The sequence below is a fragment of the Pleurodeles waltl genome, chromosome 9 (genome assembly GCF_031143425.1).
Source record: "Pleurodeles waltl isolate 20211129_DDA chromosome 9, aPleWal1.hap1.20221129, whole genome shotgun sequence".
In the NCBI taxonomy this organism is placed as follows: Eukaryota; Metazoa; Chordata; class Amphibia; order Caudata; family Salamandridae; genus Pleurodeles; species Pleurodeles waltl.
The window spans coordinates 212545432-212566072 of NC_090448.1; the positions used below are offsets into that span (position 1 = coordinate 212545432).

General features: G+C 43.5%; 1 protein-coding gene across 1 annotated transcript in view; it reads right to left on the minus strand.

Annotated features, from left to right (window-relative positions):
* Positions 1 to 20641, minus strand: part of LRIG1 (leucine rich repeats and immunoglobulin like domains 1) — a 216694-nt gene that overhangs the window by 46935 nt on the left and 149118 nt on the right. The window contains exons 10-11 of the mRNA XM_069206570.1: positions 10181 to 10252; positions 4148 to 4219 (exon numbers count right to left, since the gene is read on the minus strand). Of these exons, the coding sequence (XP_069062671.1) occupies positions 4148 to 4219; positions 10181 to 10252 (144 nt within the window). The remainder of the gene's footprint in view (positions 1 to 4147; positions 4220 to 10180; positions 10253 to 20641) is intronic.

Sequence of the window (20641 nt, forward strand, 5' to 3'; positions counted from 1 at the left end):
AGGAAAAGGATTAAACAGCTGGAAGAGAGTGTTAGGGGTTATGGAGGAAGGGTTGTGCAGACAACTTCAGGAAAACAAGCCAAGTGTTCCAATTCCTTGAGTCACAGATGTGACTGGATCGCCTTTCACCCAGCACAGTGTAAATATATACTTGCTCAGTAACTAATGTTAACATCTAAAATGTACTCCGATGACAGGTGGTTGTATGGAAAACTAATTAGAGGAGAGGATTTGTGCTAATGCTTTAATTTCTTCCGTGATTATTTTCATTTTAGCATCATTTGATTTTAGCACTTTGTTGGGATGAACACACTGGGAATTTAATTGATTTTACATAATGGTCTCTCAAGACCTGGCCATAGTAATTCGAGGTTCACTTCATCAATTCAAGCTAGTAACTGTGAGAAGACGTCTGAAGGATGAGGGGAAATTAGGTCAATTCTTGGCCTCTTGTCATACCAGCAGTTGGTCAGATAGCAAAAGCTGCCTTTAGTGCTGCATACAAGGACCACTAAGTAGTTTCATACGAGAACAGACTTCAGTGGGTGCTACCTTTCATGGCCTAGGCCAGGTGCCAAGATCTAGCACTGTGGTAATCGGATGGCAGCAGTAGCACAGTCTGTGGATGAACCTGAAATGGGTTACACCTTAGCACCTCATGTCCCGTTTTTTATTAAATGTACTAGCTTTCATCTAAGAGATTTCAGAAATGGAATCCTTTAACGGGTTAAGTAATTTTGGAATTACAACAGACTGAATCAGAGGGAATGTGGGGAAATAAGAGACAGACTCAGGAGATTATTTTTCTTCGTTGGGTCATGATTTTATGTCAAGTCTGTATTGAATGGGGCAGCTTTCCATGAGGGGATAACTGGGTGCCATTTAGTTCTAACAAACTGAGTTTCTCTCATCAGAGGGACTTACAGACCTGCACACCCCCTCCAAGAAAGGGACAAAAAGGAGAGTAGCCTGAATTTTTTGCCCCAAATGTTCTTTTACTAAACAAACGATGGGGCCACAAAAGATCAATCAAATAGGAGTGATTACCTCCCCTACGTGACTAGTATGGGAGAGGTCCACAGAGAATCGACAGGTATAAGCCTCTCTACATTACAAGTCTGACATATTATAGGGTTCGGTGACCACACTGGAGGAATAAATAAAGCAAATAGAGCAACTGGAGTAGTCACAACCATGCAATCCTAGATATTGCAAAACTGATACAGAAAGATATCGGGACATACAGAAGGGGATGGTACTGATGCAGAAGGATTTGATAGGAATGGACAAGCATGTTGTTACTGAGTTACTATGAGTCCCACAGAAGGAAGGGACAAAAGGTTAGGTCAATCCGTGTTGGCCTGGATGTGCTGGCTGATAATGGGTGTTAAGCGTTGCTACCGCTTGAAGACAGGCAACTCCTCGTTAGAGTGGAAGGGTGGCGGCCGTACCATCAGGTTGCCTTTCAGGGAGGAAGAACTGAGAGATCGTATCCTGAGGAATGTGAGACAGAAAGGAAAGCCATAAGCAGGGAGGTAGCACATTGTTCCTCTTCCTTGACAGTTTGCTTGCTAATAAGAGGCAAAAAACAATACTTTTTACTCAGACAAAATAAAGGAGTACAGGGAGAAGAAAAAAAAAAAAAAGACTACCCGGCGAAGCTCAGTGTGATCAAGGACAGGCTGGGATTCGTTTTCTGGAAAGTTTTGTGTAGTCAGAGCCGTTTAGACTCATAGTGCAGAGGTGACTATCACGAGAAGTCTGAGACCTGCACCCTCCATGACTTTGCCATATTACGTAGGTGGAATTTATGGAGTTCCTCCACTGGAGGAAATCAATGCTTAATGTTTCTAAAGAGTTCACTTGGGTGTCTGATGGACACTCAAGTTTTATTATGGAGTGTTTAGTCCCTGCTGGCTATGCGTCTCCACTGTGTTCCTACGCTGTTCCACTGTTGTGATGCTGAGCCCTCCCCTCTTCCCTTTTCTGTTTATTTGTCCTCCATCTAATTATGACACTTCTCCTACTTCTGATCCATGTTATGGTCTTATCATCCCAAGGATATATCTGGGCTCCCGTGAGACTCCAAAGGTAGGTGTGAATTATGCTCTTGATGAGAGATGGGTGAAGGAAAAGGACAAAGGGGTGTAAATTAAAACAATATGCATTATTAGTCAAACAGAGGACTGCTAAGGGGTAGATAAGTGAAATAAGAAGACCGAGAAAGTAAACATTTTTGTTGGATATAGTCACATCACATATGGAGTGAAGTTTTCATCTTGCTGTGTTGAGAACCAAAAAGTATGTTCTAAAACAAATAAGAATCATAAAAGGAATAGGATTCAGAAAAAATAATTCAGATGGGAATCTAGCTTTGTTAGAAATTCTAAGAACGCCCATGATTCCCAACCATGAATCACCAGTGAAGAGGCTCAAGTGGATCAGTCTCAATGTGCTCACAGATCATGGGCAGGCAAGAATATTACTGTGAAAGTTGAGTATGTAGTAATATTAATCTGTGTGAGGACTAGATTTGGGCTCAACTACCATTTCAAACTAGTGCTCACTGTTGGTTGCAAACTGAACTGCTTGTAGCCTTCAGTTATTTTATACTTTGATTTTCTGTAAGATGGAGCGCACTGTAGTGTTAGTGTTAATGTTGCTGAATGAAGATACTGCTCCACAGTGTCAACAAGGACTTTTATACCAGAATTTATTTTGGCCAGTGTGTTTTAGTTACTGGTTTTACTGAATGGTTTTCTTGCTCATTACATTATTCAGTGCACTGGTTACCCCATTAGAAACTTGTCTTTCCCTTTGGAATCCCACAGATGCTGTGGGCTTAAGGTCTATTTGTAAGCGCCTGTTTACTTCTTTCTGAATTGCTGAAGCACCAAACCTGCTTTATGAGTCCTTACACTGCCCTATCTTGGCATTTCAGGATTCTGAGTCAAACAATGTTCAATCAATGATCCACTGCGTTTGATACCGGACCTCCTTGCTGTATTCCGGGATATTGACTAAGCTTTGTGCTACGGGCCACTGCAATATGTCCTTCTCCTAAAGGTTTTTCTCATCTTCTCTTCTACTCAATGTTTTCTCTTTATGTGATTCAACGTTTCCTTTCACAGTAACTCTGAATTATTTAGCTTCCCCACCTTAGTGATCTTACAACACAATAGGCAACATACACAAACTGATGCACTATAAACGCCACGGAAAACACTGCTGGTGCACAAAAATGGGTGCTGACCTTCAAACATTCCTTCCAAAGATCACAAACATGTTCCATAAAAGGACACATCTGTTCACAATTCTGGAACTGTTTTTAGCATAATGACAATAAAAGTGCCCAAGTAAATCTCAATCCTATGGCAAAATTGTATCTTAAACCATGTTTATGACCATGAAACAAATTCATAACTTAAGTTGAGTCACAGTGGCTTTGATGGGATTAGAGCTTGTGCTGAAGTACAGAACTCAAAAGCGGTTCTATACTGGTTTGCAAATTTTCTGGTCAGTAAACACACACTTGCCTTTGTCAGCCTAAATGTCATGCTCCTCGATCTACTTAAAATAAGCCTGGTTCACTTTGAGGTAAGGACGCGATCTTAGAAAGCCGGCTGGTGGTCATTTCAAAGCGATAAAAAAGGTACTAAAACTGCCCTTACAATGGATCTGGAGTACTCCAGTGGGCAAACACTATTTCGCCTGGGGCACTGAAAGCCCTGGCACGTTTCTCGCTGCTTCAACAAGAAACTGTTGGTCTGCTGTTGTAATTTCAATGACACCCCCTTACATTCACATATTGAAAAGTGCTTGCCACTGGCCATCTAGGACTGCTGCATCACAGGTAGCAGGAAAACGTGAGAAGAGAATAACAGCTTCTTGATAAATGTGCCGATTCAAGTTTACAAAAAAAACAGAAACAATCGAAGCTTGCACTGAAGAGGTGCTTGTAGAGAATCCCTTAATCGAAGACACATCAGTCATTTAGAAAATCCCTAATAATAATGGGAAAATATTTTTTTCATAAGAACTCTAGCTAGGAAACATTAACTAAAATTCTACATTACTCAGGTTGGTTTGAACATTGCTATTAATAGACAAAATACGTCCAGTATCAACATGCACTGTTGTGACTTACAGCTCCTTCATTTTTTTCATTTTCTCAAAGGTATCCAGCTGAATAGATCGTATAGCATTGTTTCCAAGATCCCTAAAAAGAAGAAAACGGAGAAATAAAAATATTTATGTTGAAAGCTACATTAAAAAATACACAAACAGTCAAGAACGGATTTATCATTTAGTCGACCAACCGGTAATAACAACTGTTTCACAATTTCCGTCTGAGACATCACACTCGCAATGCTCGGGAGCAGGGCATTTAAATTCGACATAGCGTGATGTATCTTAAAACCGAAACATGTTCATCATCGGCATTGATAATTAGATAGGATTGGGACTCGTAAAGGAGAGCTTCAGAAAGTTGTGCCCGCTCAGGCAGCCTCTCGGCTCCTCTTCTACAAGGATGAATGTATGTTTTGCTCTAACAGGCGGTTGAGCGGTATGGTGGTCACTCAAAGTGGTGTCTGATGAGGAAATCCTTGCACCTAATTCCATAGCAGATTATCTTCTGCGGGTGGTAAAGAGTGAGGCATGAGGCATGACCATGCTTTTAGAGGGATCTGTAGTTGCAGTAAGCCTACCACTGGCCGGGTGGTCTACCTCGGAATGTGTATTTGCTGATGCTGCTTTGCTGGATACAGAGACATCTGTGAGTTACACTAGCTGGGCTCAATCATTTTGCTAAAAGAGTTCTTCCAACAGTGGCATGAAGCAAAGAATAGTTCACACTAAACAGAAGTGAGAGGCTGTAGGTGACCCAAAAATGACAAGTGACTTCCCTTTGGATACCTGATCTTCCTACATCTTCCTCACCTTCTGAATATCCACCAAGTGCCAGAATGAACCCGGCAGAAGCTCTCCAACATGCCAGGTGGTGCCATGCAGCCTCAGCATTGACTCCTCCCACCCAGGATGTGACAACAACAGAATATATAAGATGGCAACCACGGCATTGCCATCAGTATCTGGTCCTATTTCAATTCATAACTGAGGAAGCAAGAAAGCAACAATGGCAGCAACAATATGATATGTTTGCCTAACATGGTATCTTAATAAGCATAACACTAACCCATAGAGAAGAAGGGAGGGTAGTAAGGAATCTGCAGGAAGATATAGTATCCACCAGAGAGATCGTTACAGAAGGGAAGTAACTTTCTAATCTAATGAATACTTATTCCTGTAGTCTTCGCCTTTTGAATGAGTCTTAAAATGATACCCTCTAGGAGATAGGAGTGATTAGTGATGATTATCAAAGAGAGTCTTGCAATGCAGCCCTGTTAAAGTATGCCACTGTGTGCTTCAGCTGTAAAGCAATAATATTAGCAAAAGTATGTACAGATGACCACGTAACCATCTGGCAGATGTCACCTACTGGGAAGCCACTGGTGAGAGCAATGAAAGCAGCCTGGCGGAGTAGCACAAATGACCGTGAGGGGGGTCTTCTTTGGCCAAGGCACAGCAGGTCTTAATGAAAAGGGTGATTAGCCCGTCCTGGCTCCTGTGAAGGCTACAAATATCTGATTGTTCACTCTACCCTCTAAGGTGTGGTCGATGTGGTGAGCCACTATACACCCAGTGTCCACTCTATGCAACACTTACTCATCTTTGGTGGGATATGGAGGAGTAATTGACTCATTCACGTGAAAGGCAGATTTGGTAAGAAAGATGGGCTTGTGCAAAGAACCAATATAACCGAGTAGAATACCAAGAAGGGCAGTTGTACCGAGGGCCGGAAGTTCACCAACACTAAAGCCAAAGTCACTGATACTAAGAAAACAATTTCTGGATCAGGCAAGTTTGTGTAGGTTTAAGTAGGGATGACATAAGACATATGAGATTCAAATCTGACTGAGAAACAACAAACTGAGTAGGACGAAACAGCCAAGTAACACTTTGGAATATCCAGTGGTAGGCAAGTCTATCAGGCCTACTAGGCTAAAACGTTCTATGGGTAGCAAATCAGGAAAGCCCGACTGAAATTAGTTCAGACATTCTGACTCACACCACTGAACAAATTCAGCAAACTTCATAGGTTTTCATGGAGAGTTCCCTGGCAGCCACGACGGCATCCATAACTTCAGGCAGTAAGCCAAATCTCTAGTTGGCAACAAGCACTCTTCATGCATTCAGGTGAAGCGATTTGGGTGGAGGGTGTTGGCTGACCTCCAGTGAGACCAGATGCACCCTGTGATGGAGAGCAAGAGGGGTCCAGAGTGCTGAGTTCAATCAGATTGGGGTACTAAATCATTTTTGTCCAGTATGAGGTGATTAGGATCATCTGTATTTCTGTGCTTGATCCTCCTGCACCTTCGGCAGGACTGTAAACAGACGCTGGATTGGGGGAAATACAGCAGGCCCAGTGACCAAGAGGACCGGAATGCATCGCCGAGGGAACCATTCAGAGGGAAATTTAGGGCACAAATCTGAGGACGTTTTCTGTTCTGGCCAGGAGATCCACATATCAACACCCCAATCTCGAGAACATTATTTCCATCACCCTGGGATGAAGTTCTCACTCATGATGCTCCAAGGATATGTGACTAAGAGCACTCTTCCTGAGGCTGGGCGTGTCCGTATGTGTGCAGTTTATGGGAAAAATTGTCCAGTTGCTGGGCTCCGAGCCGTAGCTAAATCGCCTCCCGACACAGAGTCGAAGACCCCATACAGTCCTGTCAGCGGAACTAATAAATGTTTGTGCAATCTGAAACCACCTGAATGGGACTCAATGAGAGAGAAGGGAACAAAGGCTTCATGGTAAAAAAAGGATCTCCTGCAGCGCTACAACATTTATGTGCAGGTACTAGTCCCACATGGTCCATTACCCCAGAACCACAATATCACTCAAATGAGTGCCCCAGCCCAATGAAGGGCGTCCATAGATATATTAATAAAAGGGATCATCCACCAGCAGACTGGAGGGACACATGCCCCAGTGCTGATCCAGGACGACAGACGCATATATGTACAGCAGAGCTGGGACGCCCTCGATGTCACTTGTTTCACAGGCCCCCTGAAGAGCACTCATTCACCGCCTGGTGTGTGGCACCAACAGAGACCCTCTGGCATAACAGACAGGACTCGCAGAACTGGGATCAGGGTCGGAGTCAGAAACAGAGAAATCATATCCTGATTATCTCAAATCCCCCGAGAAGGTCGAGAGTGGCTCTCATTGACGTCTGTCCCTGAATGGAGATAAGGTGGGACTTCTGGGCCTTGACTGTAAAGCCCATATCATAAGGAATGCTCACAAACCACTTGATATGTTCTATGACCTGTGCAGATGAACCCCTGTACACATCCGCCAGTCGTCCGAGTACGGGGATCCATGGACTCATAACTTAGACGGAGAAGCGTCCGCCAAGGCACCCCCTTAATAAACTCTGGTGGCGCAGACGTCGGTTCAAACGGCAGAACTGTGCAGTGATAATACCAGGACTGTACTGTAAACCTCACACTGAGAACCTGGCTCAGAAACAGCATTTTGGACTTATGCTGCCGAATGAAAAGATGAAAGAGGTGAAGGTCCAGGCTAGGTCTCAGACCTCTGTACTCCTTACAGTGAATTAAAAGAAGTAAAATCATTTGCCCCTTTCCTACTTCGGCAGCACCTCTATGGTCCTTTTGTTCACCAGGACAAGAACTTCCAACTTCAATACTTAGGTGAATGCTGGAGAGCACTCTGCAGGAAAGGGCAGAAAGTTTAAGACACAGCCCTTGTTGATTGGGGGGATGAATCAGTTATCACTCGTGCTGAGCGTAGTCTGGTCTGCAGCAGTTCAAGTTGGTGTTCTGTGTCTTACCCTTTCTTCTAGGTTTGCTTCTAATCCATGTACTGGGCGCCAAAATGCCTCTGCGAATGTATGTGCAATTGCTACATTTATGTAATGCCCAAAATATTTAAATGTTTTCATTCAGCGTTTTTTTACCAATCAGAACCCCGAGAAACACAATTATCTATCCCTACCTGTGGCAGTAAATGACTGGGCAATGCATAATATGTTACTACAGGGAGCTGGTGCTTTCCATTAGATCATCCAGTGCCATCCCGACCACCAGCATGTGCTATCGGGAAACCCTAAATGCATATGAAATAGAGACAAGTACATCCAAAACAGATATATATCTATTGCGTCACAGAGACTGCTATTTCATGACATCTGTTGTGATATATGTGGCATACTGAGAAGAAGAAAAATTTAAATTACATAATAGCAATGCAATAGATAAAGAAGGTTGGTTGAATGCGCTATGAGTAAGTGCATTATACATACAATTTTAGTAAATCAGAAGGTCTTGGTAAACGCCAGACTCAACATAAAAAAATAAAGCAAGAGCATGATTACATGGAGAATGAAGAGTCAAGAGCGCCATTAAACAAAGACGATTGGTAACTGATGAGCAATCCCTCTGGTCGAGTGTCAACTAATCACTGCTCAGAGGTGGCGGAGCTATGCAAATGTGGTATGATGCCCTCCAAGAAACCAAATGCTGGGTTAGCATTATCCATCTGGTGGTGCAAGGACACTTTGTCCAGAAGACGACGAGCATTTTGCTTGCCATAATCAGATCTGATTGAACAGACGCACAATATTGTCTGTAGGGGACTTGCAGACCTGCCAACATTGAAATTAATTTTACTGTGTAAAAGGAGAGGGCTGGGCCTTTTTTGGGTTGAGTCTGGAAAGGAGACATGTCTTTGAACCATCACCACCTAGCCAAACATCGAGGGGGTGAAGGAACAATGAGAAGGATCAGGGCTTACAGCCCAGCACTGCCCAAGCAGACTCTCCCACTCCCCACAAAAACACAGAACAAATACTTCTAGAGCTGCAGTCAACATCCTGGTAAAGCAGTGAAACACCTGACGCAGGTCACCTGTAGCCAGCCTCCACACAATGAGCTTGAAACCTGCTCTCTGCAAGGGTTTCCAGCTTACTGTGCACACACCGTGTGATACTGATTCCTTACCGTGTGAAGGGAGCTTATATCGCGCCGTATGGAGTTGGCAGGCCTAAACCTGTCAGAGTGTGTTCAAATGGGGAGGCAGAAGACACTATTTTTCAGTTTGCGGAGGGAGGGAGGGCCAAGATAGGAAACTCCACACAGACCTCTCGCCTCTCATCTGGCCAGTGGACCTACTTTGTCCTTCTGTTCGGCATGGTGAGAAAACAGCTGGCAGGGTGGGTGGGCAAGTGGTTGTCTTTATGCTAGTTTTTCACTCTCAAAGTGACCTTTAGCAACGGCTGAGGAGTGGAGTTTGTTGTACGAGTACAATCTGTATTATTACACTTAAACCTACAATAGGATAACCCATGTGGTATCAAAACCAGAATCTACTTCCCACTACACAAATGTGTAAGCCCAGTGCTAAACAAACACAAAACTCAGTGAAATACGTTATCATTTTGAACAAAGAAACCAGTGGGGCAAGCGTCACTAGACTTAATTTGTTCTTACAACACATTGGAAATGTCTCTGTTAAGATTAAATTGCATTTTGCCTTCACCGTTAAAAAACTTGATGAAATATTAAGAACCAGTACTAAAACTGGGCGCTAGGAGCATGAGACCCCCAAGAGTAAAGAAAGCAATCTGTTCAACTAAGCAAGTGCCTCCCAAGCACTGACTGGATGAACTTTCTACTTTCTCCTGAAGTCATATCAGTATGTCACACAACCCAGAGATGCAACAAAACGTGCACTAGGTTGTGCCAGCCCGAAATGTAAACATCGAATTATTCAAACAACGCAGAAAAGTAACGTGTAGTATGTAGTGTGAGTTGGAAGTTACCGGGGCTTCAAAAAGATGTTTATTCAAATCCCAATCAAATAATTAAGAGGACACAAATTTTCCATATGTTGTATAACTTTTCTCCTGGCACACACAAAAAGAGGCCAAAGTTGAAGCTAACTTATAATGAGAAGGAAGCAGCTGGCCTCCACAAATGGACCAGCTTCTCAGCTTACAAAGACGCTATTAAATTGCTAGCAGACTTCTCAAGCAGCCACTTTTGGCAAAGCCCTTCAAACCACAAAGCATGCTGGGATACTCACAGGTGCTCGAGGGCCTCCAAGCCTGAGAACGCTTTCTTGGCCACCGACTTGATCTTGTTTCCAAACAGAGTTCTGCAGTTTCCAAACATCCAGCGCCAGATGAACAGAAGGGAAAAGGCAATAGAAAAAAAAAACACAATTAGCTGGGCTGAATCAGATAACGTATCAGATGTGCAGCGATGGAAATCCGAACTAAGAAGAGATTATGGGGTGGAAGCATGCTGACTGCCCATCTCTGAAATGAAATACCTTTATCTTTATTAGAATTTGATAGTGATGACAGGAAGAAACTGCATGTACCCTATTCCGCACAGGATAGGTATTGGGCCCAACCTGTTTGCAAACAGAAGTACTCCTGTTTTCTTTGAATGCTTGACGTCGACGGAATTATTTTCAATGGAAGTTTAACATGACACTAGCCAAAGTTTCACTCTATTTCACCCAAGCCAGGAAAGAAGTGGGCATAAGGTCTATCTATCCTTTCCAATAATCTCAGAAGCAATGCAATTATTCACCAATATCTACCAAAGATCGTGACTGCAGGATCGCTGTTTACACTTAAAAAACAATGTTGTTCTACACTTTAATAAGGAGTTCCTGTCTCAAGTTCCGATTCCAAGTGTCGCCGGAAGAAGGTGGGGTATTTCGAAACTCTAAAATACGGTTCCCTGAGTATTATTTACCTGGAGTGGCAATACATCCTATTCCGAATTTTCAATTTGGACATGTGTTTAACACACCAAATTACACATGTTTTTTCACTTTTGTGGGCCTTTTCTCGTGATCAATTTAGGCAGCTTTGCACCGTCAGACTCTAGATGCAGCCTGCTCTGTAACTTCCCTTTTTGGGCATCTGTGGATATATGACTATAAGCCCATCAAAGAGGGACCATAAACTGGGACAAAGCGGGCATGCCTACAAAACAAATCCGAATCTTCTTGTTTCACTTATACGTATAATCACTACTTTTTGATGCAGTGCACGAGCACTTTCTCACCTAGCACTTATGGAGCATCTTGTTCTCCGACTACATAATTCGCTGTCATTTAATTACTATACCAATATGGCATTTATTTAATATTTGCTTTGTTTAGACCTACATTTTTGGGGATTTATTTCCATGTTTAAGTTTACTTTATCAGCATCTGTGCAATTACAGATTTAGCTAATTTGACACGACTTTTTATCCTTCAGGACTATTGTTTCATAAAACAGCATTCACGGCTGAGGATTAATCACGCCTTTTGTTGGTCTAATCGTTTGTGATGCATGTAGAGGAATAGGTGAGCTACTGGAGGCAGGAAAGGGACACGACTATGCTTCCCTGGCAACGAATGACATGTAAGTGTAGGAGGCTGGCCTGGCTTGTAGTGGGTACCAAGGGGTACTTACACTCTGTACCAGGTCCAGTTATCCCTTATTAGTGTAGTAGAGGTGTTTCTAGCAGCTTAGGCTGATAGAAGGCAGCTATAGCAGAGCAGCTTAGGCTGAACTAGGAGACATGCAAAGCTCCTACTATACCACTGGTGTCATATGCACAATATCATAAGAAAACACAATACACAGATATACTAAAAATAAAGTTACTTTATTTTTATGACAATATGCCAAAAGTATCTCAGTGAGTACCCTCAGTATGAGGATGCCAAATATACACAAGATATATGTACACAATACCAAAAATATGCAGTAATAGCAAAAGGAAGTAATGCAAGCAGTGTAAAGTTACAATAGATTGCAATAGGAGCACATAGGTATAGGGGCAACACAAACCATATACTCCAAAAGTGGAATGCGAACCACGAATGGACCCCAAACCTATGTGAGCTTGTAGAGGGTCGCTGAGACTGTAAGAAAACAGTGAAGGTTAGAAAAATAGCCCACCCCAAGACCCTGAAAAGTAGGTGTAAAGTGCACCTATATTCCCCAGAGAGCACAGAAGTCGTGATAGGGGAATTCTGCCAGGAAGAACAACACCAGCAATGCAACCAAAGTGGATTTCCGGACGAGAGTACCTGTGGAACAAGGGGACCAAGTCCAAGAGTCACAACAAAGTCGAGATTGGGCAGATGCCCAGGAAATGCCAGCTGAGGATGCAAAGAAGCTGCCACCGGACGGTAGAAGCTGTGGATTCTGCAAGAACGAAGAGGACTAGGAACTTCCCCTTTGGAGGATGGATGTCCCACGTCGTGAAGAAGCTTGCAGAGGTGTTCCCACGCAGAAAGACCGCAAACAAGCCTTGCTAGCTGCAAGGGTCGCGGTTAGGGTTTTTGGATGCTGCTGTGGCCCAGGAGGGACCAGGATGTCGCCACTTGGATGCGGAGACAGAGGGGGTGCCCAGCAAGTCAGGGAGCCCTCACAGAAGCAGGCAGCACCCGCAGAAGTACCGGAACAGGCACTTGGAAGAGGAGTGAACCGGAACTCACCCGAAGACACAAAAGGGAGTCCCACGACGCCGGAGGACAACTCAGGAGGTTGTGCACTGCAGGTTAGAGTGTTGGGGACCCAGGCTTGGCTGTGCACAAAGGAAATCCTGGAAGAGTGCACAGGAGCCGGAGCAGCTGCAAATCACGCGGTACCCAGCAATGCAGTCTAGCGTGGGGAGGCAAGGACTTACCTCCACCAAACTTGGACTGAAGAGTCACTGGACTGTGGGAGTCACTTGGACAGAGTTGCTGAGTTCCAGGGACCACGCTCGTCGTGCTGAGAGGGGACCCAGAGGACCGGTGATGCAGTCTTTTGTTGCCTGCGGTTGCAGGGGGAAGATTCCGTCGACCCACGGGAGATTTCTTCAGAGCTCCTGGTGCAGAGAGGAGGCAGGCTACCCCCAGAGCATGCACCACCAGGAAACAGTTGAGAAGGTGGCAGGATCAGTGATACAAGGTTGCAGTAGTCGTCTTTGCTAATTGTTGTGGTTTTGCAGGCGTCCTGAGCAGTCAGTGGTCGATCCTTTGGCAGAAGGTGAAGAGAGAGATGCAGAGGAACTCTGATGAGCACTTGCATTCGTTATCTGAAGAATTCCCCAAAGCAGAGACCCTACCTAAATAGCCAGAAAAGGAGGTTTGGCTACTTAGGAAGGAGGATAGGCTAACAACACAGGTAAGAGCCTATCAGAGGGAGTCTCTGACATCACCTGATGGCACTGGCCACTCAGAGCAGTCCAGTGTGCCAGCAACACCTCTGTTTCCAAGATGGCAGAGGTCTGGAGCACACTGGAGGAGCTCTGGGCACCTCCCCTGGGAGGTGCAGATCAGGGGAGTAGTCACTCCCCTTTCCTTTGTCCAGTTCCGCACCAGAGCAGGGCTGGGGGATCCCTAAACCGGTGTAGACTGGCTTATGCAGAGATGGGCAGCATCTGTGCCCATCAAAGCATTTCCAGAAGCTGGGGGAGGCTACTCCTCCCCAGCAATCACACCTATTTCCAAAGGGAGAGGGTGTCACACCCTCTCTCAGAGGAAATCCTTTGTTCTGCCTTCCTGGGCCAGGGCTGCCTGGACCCCAGGAGGGCAGAAACCTGTCTGAGGGGTTGGCAGCAACTGCAGTGGAGACCCCAGAAAGGCAGTTTGGCAGTACCCGGGTTCTGTGCTAGAGACCTGGGGGAACATGGAATTGTCTCCCCAATGCCAGAATGGCATTGGGGTGACAATTCCATGATCTTAGACATGTTACATGGCCATGTTCGGAGTTACCATTGTGACGCTATACATAGGTAGTGACCTATGTATAGTGCACACGTGTAATGGTGTCCCCGCACTCACTAAGTCCGGGGAATTTGTCCTGAACGATGTGGGGGCACCTTGGCTAGTGCCAGGGTGCCCACACACTAAGTAACTTTGCACCCAACCTTCACCAGGTGAAGGTTAGACATATAGGTGACTTATAAGTTACTTAAGTGCAGTGGTAAATGGCTGTGAAATAACGTGGACGTTATTTCACTCAGGCTGCACTGGCAGGCCTGTGTAAGAATTGTCAGATCTCCCTATGGGTGTCAAAAGAATTGCTGCAGCCCATAGGGATCTCCTGGAACCCCAATACCCTGGGTACCTTAGTACCATATACTAGGGAATTATATGGGTGTACCAGTATGCCAATGTGAATTGGTGAAATTGGTCACTAGCCTGTTAGTGACAATTTGGAAAGCTGAGAGAGCATAACCACTGAGGTTCTGGTTAGCAGAGCCTCAGAGAGACAGTTAGGCATCACACAGGGAACACATACATATAGGCCACAAACTTATGAGCACTGGGGTCCTGGCTAGCAGGATCCCAGTGACACATAACAAACACACTGACAACATAAGGTTTTCACTATGAGCACTGGGCCCTGGCTAGCAGGATCCCAGTGAGATAGTGAAAACACCCTGACATATACTCACAAACAGGCCAAATGTGGGGGTAACAAGGCTAGAAAGAGGCTACTTTCTCACAGTATGTTTGGTCCAAAACCTACAGTTTTTGGGATACAGATGCCTCCTCTTCACTCAGGTAGATAAATAGCCCCTCCCAGTCCAGTGGACAAATTTTGGCTCAGGAGAACATTTCAAGCAGTCAAACAGTCTCTGCACGACCTGTTACCCCAACTGGCCAAAGGTTGTATTGTTATGTGCAATCAGGCTTTGCCTAGGTATTATAACCCAAATCCAGCCGGTTCTGCAGTCCCAGTTTACCTTTTCTACCTGCGCCCAACAGTTCATGTTCTAAACACATTCTCCATCTAAGCACCAAAAATCTAGAATACGATCTCCATCAACATCAGAATTGCCTTGACTCCTGCAATTCAGAAAGGACTTTAAGTCAGGGCTCTTCAGACAGCAGTACAGCTACAAAATAGTTACAACCTCTTGAACAATCCTTGCTATTGTAAATAACTTTGAATCATACCACAAGTACTACACATGCGGTTTAGAGCCGCAGTGCCGTCTACGTAGGATGTACTCTGCAAACACAACTACACCCATACATATGGCTACAAAAGTGTAAATGTGCTACACAGCAAAAGGGCTGTAGCAGTTTCCACAAGCTACGTCAAATTTAAAATAACTATACCACTGGCTCATCCCTAAAGAGACATCTTTTCATAAGATTGCATTCTCTGTGTTGTTCGTTCGTTACTTTATTTCGGCAAATATTGCCATAAAAGTCAGGACAGGAAATAAATACGACATACATAAATACATTATACAATAAAATATAAGATACAATACATACAGTTGGCAAGAAGTATATGGATGTCCCCATGATTAAGCAGTATCATTAAGTGTATAAAAATATAAATAACAATTTATAAAATAATTAAAAACCAGAACTAAGAGGAAAGAAAAAAAAAAAATAAGAAAAAAAAAAAAAAAAAAAAAATTCAACTTGTCGATAAAACAGTGCATCATATACCTTTGCAAGGAGGGGGATGAGCGGGCCACCTGACAAAGCGTTACAATTTGTGACCAAGTCGATTCCTGATAAGGTACACATTATATAGGAATCTGCTTGTGCCAAACACCACTAGTTGTGAAGTATTGGACTGAAATATGCGCACTGCTTCTTTATAGGATCTGACCCCCACATATTTACAAACGGGTTTGATACACCGATCCCTTGGTTTCTTGTATACTGGGCAAAAGAAGAGTAAATGAACAACGTCTTCTTTAGCCCCTAAGGTACAGAGGTCACATCCTTTTACCCCTCCCCAATTGCATGTGTAAGCATTAATCTGTAAGACCCCGTACCTAAACTGTAAATAAAGTGTTTTTGCCAGAGGAGGGCCGACCTCATCCAAAAATTGTTCGAATTTAGGTGTATCTTTTATGTTTAAAAAATTCAAAGTCAGAGTACCAATCGATGAACTATGCAATAGCTCTCCGTTGACATAAGACCAAAAAGTGTTCTTTACATTTTTCTTGGTACATGTTGTCATGTTCTGTGGAGCTTCCCATAGGTGTGATAAACCTAATCTCTCGTACCACTTAGATACATATTTTAACCAAGGGGTATTCATATGTCCATCTATCTGAGTTAGTTCAGTCAGTCCGTTCTTGTAATCACTCAACTCCGGGGTTACCCATAGCCTGACCCAATACAGCAATGGTCTTAATAATGCTTGATAGTCTGCTCTTTTAAGATTAATATCAAGGAAAACAGGGACTAGGGGGGTTCTTGTCGGTATTTTAAGTAGCCTTCGTACAAAATGGTTTTCCGTTTTTCCAAAGTTGTTATTGCAATGGAATCCCCAGAGTTCAGCGCCATAAAGGGCGGTCGATTGGGCCTTTGCTTTATATACTTCCAGTGCTGGTGAGATTGCTTTAGAGTAACTGGCTCCGTGTATTTTTAAAATAGGCATTGAGTTTTGTTTAAGGGCTAGGATGCTTTTATCCATCTGCCCTTTCCAGGACAGGTTACTATCCAGCATCATCCCCAGATAATTGAAACTCCCTACCTGTTCCAGTTTTTGGTTATCCAAGGACAGATTATTCCTGAGGGATTTCTTGGAGTTTATTGACATATACTTTGTTTTAGTAGGATTTATTTCTAGCCCCTTCCCCACGCAATACTTCTGGAAAGAATCCACCAAATTCTGTAAACCTCTCGGAGTTTGAGAAATGAGGATGGTGTCATCGGCAAATAGTAGTGCCGTAACCGGCTCGCCACCTAGCTTCGGTGAGTCATGTACACAATCCCTTAAATAGATTGGAATATCATTAACATATAGTGAGAAAAGTGTAGGAGCTAACACGCAGCCTTGGCGCACACCACGGTCTACAGGTATGGCCCTTGAGGTCTCACCTTCTTTACCCCACCTAATTTTTGCATAGTTCCCTGTGTGAAGCTTGATAAGTTCTTTAAGTAGTTCCCCAGGGACCGCCATGTTTCTTAATGTAGACCACAACAAATTGCGAGGAACAAGGTCAAAGGCGGCCCTTAGATCCATGAATGCCACATGGAGGCTACCCTTCCTTATGTTTATATACTTCCAACAGATGCACATGAACCTAAACACCTGGTCAACCGTACTTACTTTTATTCTAAAGCCAGCCTGATATTTGGTTAATATTTTAGTCTCTTCAATCCAATCTAAAAGCCTGTTTAAAATATGTCTGGCATATATCTTTTGAAATGAGTCTATCAAACTTATTGGGCGGTAATTACTTGGATCATAGCGATCACCTTTTTTAAAAATTGTCATAATTTCTGCCCCTTTCCAGGAATCGGGGATTGGTGTGCCTGCCACAATGGAATTACTCAAGTAATTTATGTAAGGCCCCCACACATCCACATCATATTTTAGAAGATCTCCGGGGATTTTATCAGGGCCTGGGGCTTTGCCCAATTTCACAGCTAATAAAACCTTATTAGTTTCTTCTAAACTAAAGGTTAATGGAGCAACACTTATCTCTGAATTTGTCTCATGGTACTCAAAGGGCAAATTCTCCTGTTTGTTAGCATAGAGCTTAGTGAAGTGGTCGCACCAAGTATTTTCATCTAGGAAAATATCCTTTGTTGATCTGCCCTGCTTATTTCCATTAGCGATTAAGTTCCAGAACATACTCTGATCCCGTAGCTTAGCTGCATTCAAGAGATCCTCCCAGAAGTTTTCATCCCATGTTTTTTTTAGCTTGGGCCAGCATTTTTTTGTGGGCTAGTCTATTGTTTTTTATATCCAAGCTGTTCCCGGATTTTACTGCCTGGATTAGTCTTGATTTTGCTATACGACAGTCTTTATTATACCATGGGTTCGCTGCCTCAAGATCATTCCGTTTCCTATTACCATTTTTTTTATAGATTTTGCTCAATAGTGGGGTTAATGCGTCTACCAGCTTAAGATGTATGTCAAGCACACCTTGTGTTCCCACTAATGCTGTCTGAAGGCCTCCTACCGTGTCAGTAAATACATTGTATATATTTATCAGCGTTATTTCAGTTCCCAAGATATAGGGCCATCTTAGGGCACGCCTGTTATTAGTTACCTCTAGTTCCGCGACCGTGGTATTTAATAGGGTCTCTTCTTTGGATTTAATAATGAATGATTGAGAATCCAGCCATAGTAGGAGGGGAAAATGATCACTCTCCGTCCTAAGGTCTATCTTGAAATCGGTTATTTGGTCCCATATATTCCGGGTAGCCATTACAAAATCTATATGGGATCTGAAATTTCTCTTATAATAGGTTGGGGCTGCTGGTCTGTCTGAGCGAAATCGACCATTACAGGCCCTTAGGTCATGCGCCACAGTCAACTGTAAAATCTGTAAGGCGGCTTTTGTGCCTTTAGCTGCACTTACGGATTTTAAGGGCAGGATGTCATTAGCAGCATCTTGATCGTCAAATAATTTTTCCAACCCCGGGATAGGCTCATATTTACAGTTAAAATCTCCACCAACTAACACCTTTGCATTATCTCCTAATGAGTCTAGAACGGAGTCCAAGAGTTCTACTACCTCTGATTCCTTGTTAGAAGGGAACGGTCTGTTATATATATTTATTAGATGTATAGTTTCTTTCCCTCTTGTTTTGATTTTAAGGCCTAGTAGGTCCGGGGAGGGGATGGGTAGCGGGGTGACATCTATTTCTAGGGTCACTTTAACCCAGATGACCAGTCCTCCTGAGGCTCTCCCTCTAGTTGATGGAATGGCATGGGAACAATAGGTTTTATACCCCAGCCTATGGGGGGTTTCTACAATCCAAGTTTCTTGTAGGAGTATGATGTCGTAGTTCTCAATATAGGAGCACCATACCACATCCTCAAGGTTCCTTGCTAAGCCAGCTATGTTCCATGATATCAATCTAATACTTGATTTTCCTTTTACACAGGGAGGATCTAATACTGTAAGTAGGTTGTCTTTTTCTGTAACATCCTCCAGCTCAACTAAGGGGTTTGGCTCTTTATCTTGGTTGTAGTTTTTACTAGTGTCTTTACTAGTGTCTTTACCCTCCATGGTCACTGAGAGGCACTTATCCGGTACACCCGAACTAGTTGTCTTACTTAAAATAGAATAAGGGGATTTAACGTTGCCTACCAATTTAACTGTCTTTGTATTTCTGGGACTCGAGGGTACTATAAGTTCCGGTTCAAGATCTTCTATACTCTGTTTTTGTTCCCACGTCTGGGTGTATACTAACGTTTCTGTGATGGGATCCCCTGCTCGTGGGAGTCAATCGTTTTCGTCCAAAGTGCTCAGTACCGAGAAGGTATTTCCAGTTGGGGTATAAGAGCTAGTGTTTCTTCTAATAGTCAAGGGTCTGTGTTTTTTAGAAGGTTCTGATGTACTGGCTAAGTGTCGATAAAAATAACCCAGAGGATGCACACCCACGTCAGATTCCTTTATATCCAAGGAGGCTGCTCTAAGAAGGACAGTCGCAACATGTTGAGGGTGCCTAAAATTGACAATTACACAGTCTCCCTTACATTTTTTCCTTGCGTTTCCGATCCATGGTATCCGTCTAGTAGACAGTATTTGATCGGATAGGTGTGGGGGGAAACCACAATTTTTGTTTAACCAGGCAACTGATTTCCGTTTGAGAGAATCATGTGATTCCTCACGGAAGTTCACTGCTGTTGGGTCTAAGGGAGGAATGTTCGTAAGGACTATGACATAGGGTTCACAATCAGGTGGAAGGTTAATAAAATTTGGTCTGTTCACAGGAGTAGTGTTCCTCACAATATTAGATGCAGCTGCTTTCATATGAGGGGTGCTATCCACCATACTTGGTGGCTCCCTATATTCAGGTAAACGTGGCATCTGTGCTTCAACCAATTGTTCAGGGTTGCCGGATTGGACGGATAGCTCAGACTGTTTCATAGTCTGTTCCATATACATTTTGTCTAAAAGTCCACCCAACCTAGATACCTCCGTAGATAGTAATTCAATCTTTTCCATAAGAGGTTTAGTCATATGGACTAGTTTTTCCTCAAATAGCTTAGCGATGTGGCCCAAGAGAACACCATTCACATCGTCCTTGTTAATTGTAATCCCATTTTCAGCTACATTACTTCTATGACCAAATTCTATCATTGGTTCTATTGTTGGTTTGAGATGAGTGTTACCCCGCTTGGATAGCATTTTTCTGCATTTTCTAACAGCTCTCTTAGGGGGAGAGTGAGACGATGCAGGCTCACTCGGGGGCTCCAATGGGACTTGATTTGGTGGCTCTAAAACTAAGGGTAAAGCGGCTGAGTTTTCCAAAGGGAAAGCTTCAATATTAAGGGGGTCCATCATAACAGAACCGCTACCATTGTTTACAGGAGAAAACATTTCTGGGGTGGACTCCTTCCCTAAGGACTTCCTTCTATCAGTGTTTATCTTGCTCACCATTTTAACCAGGTAATTATCCAGGGTGGAAATATTCTTAGCCATTCTACACCGCCTTCACGAATATGACGACCACTACTAGTTTTTGATAAATACTAGACTGTCTAGTTTTACGGCCCTGCACTTCACAGAACTTTTATATCGTTTACAAAGTATAGGGCCT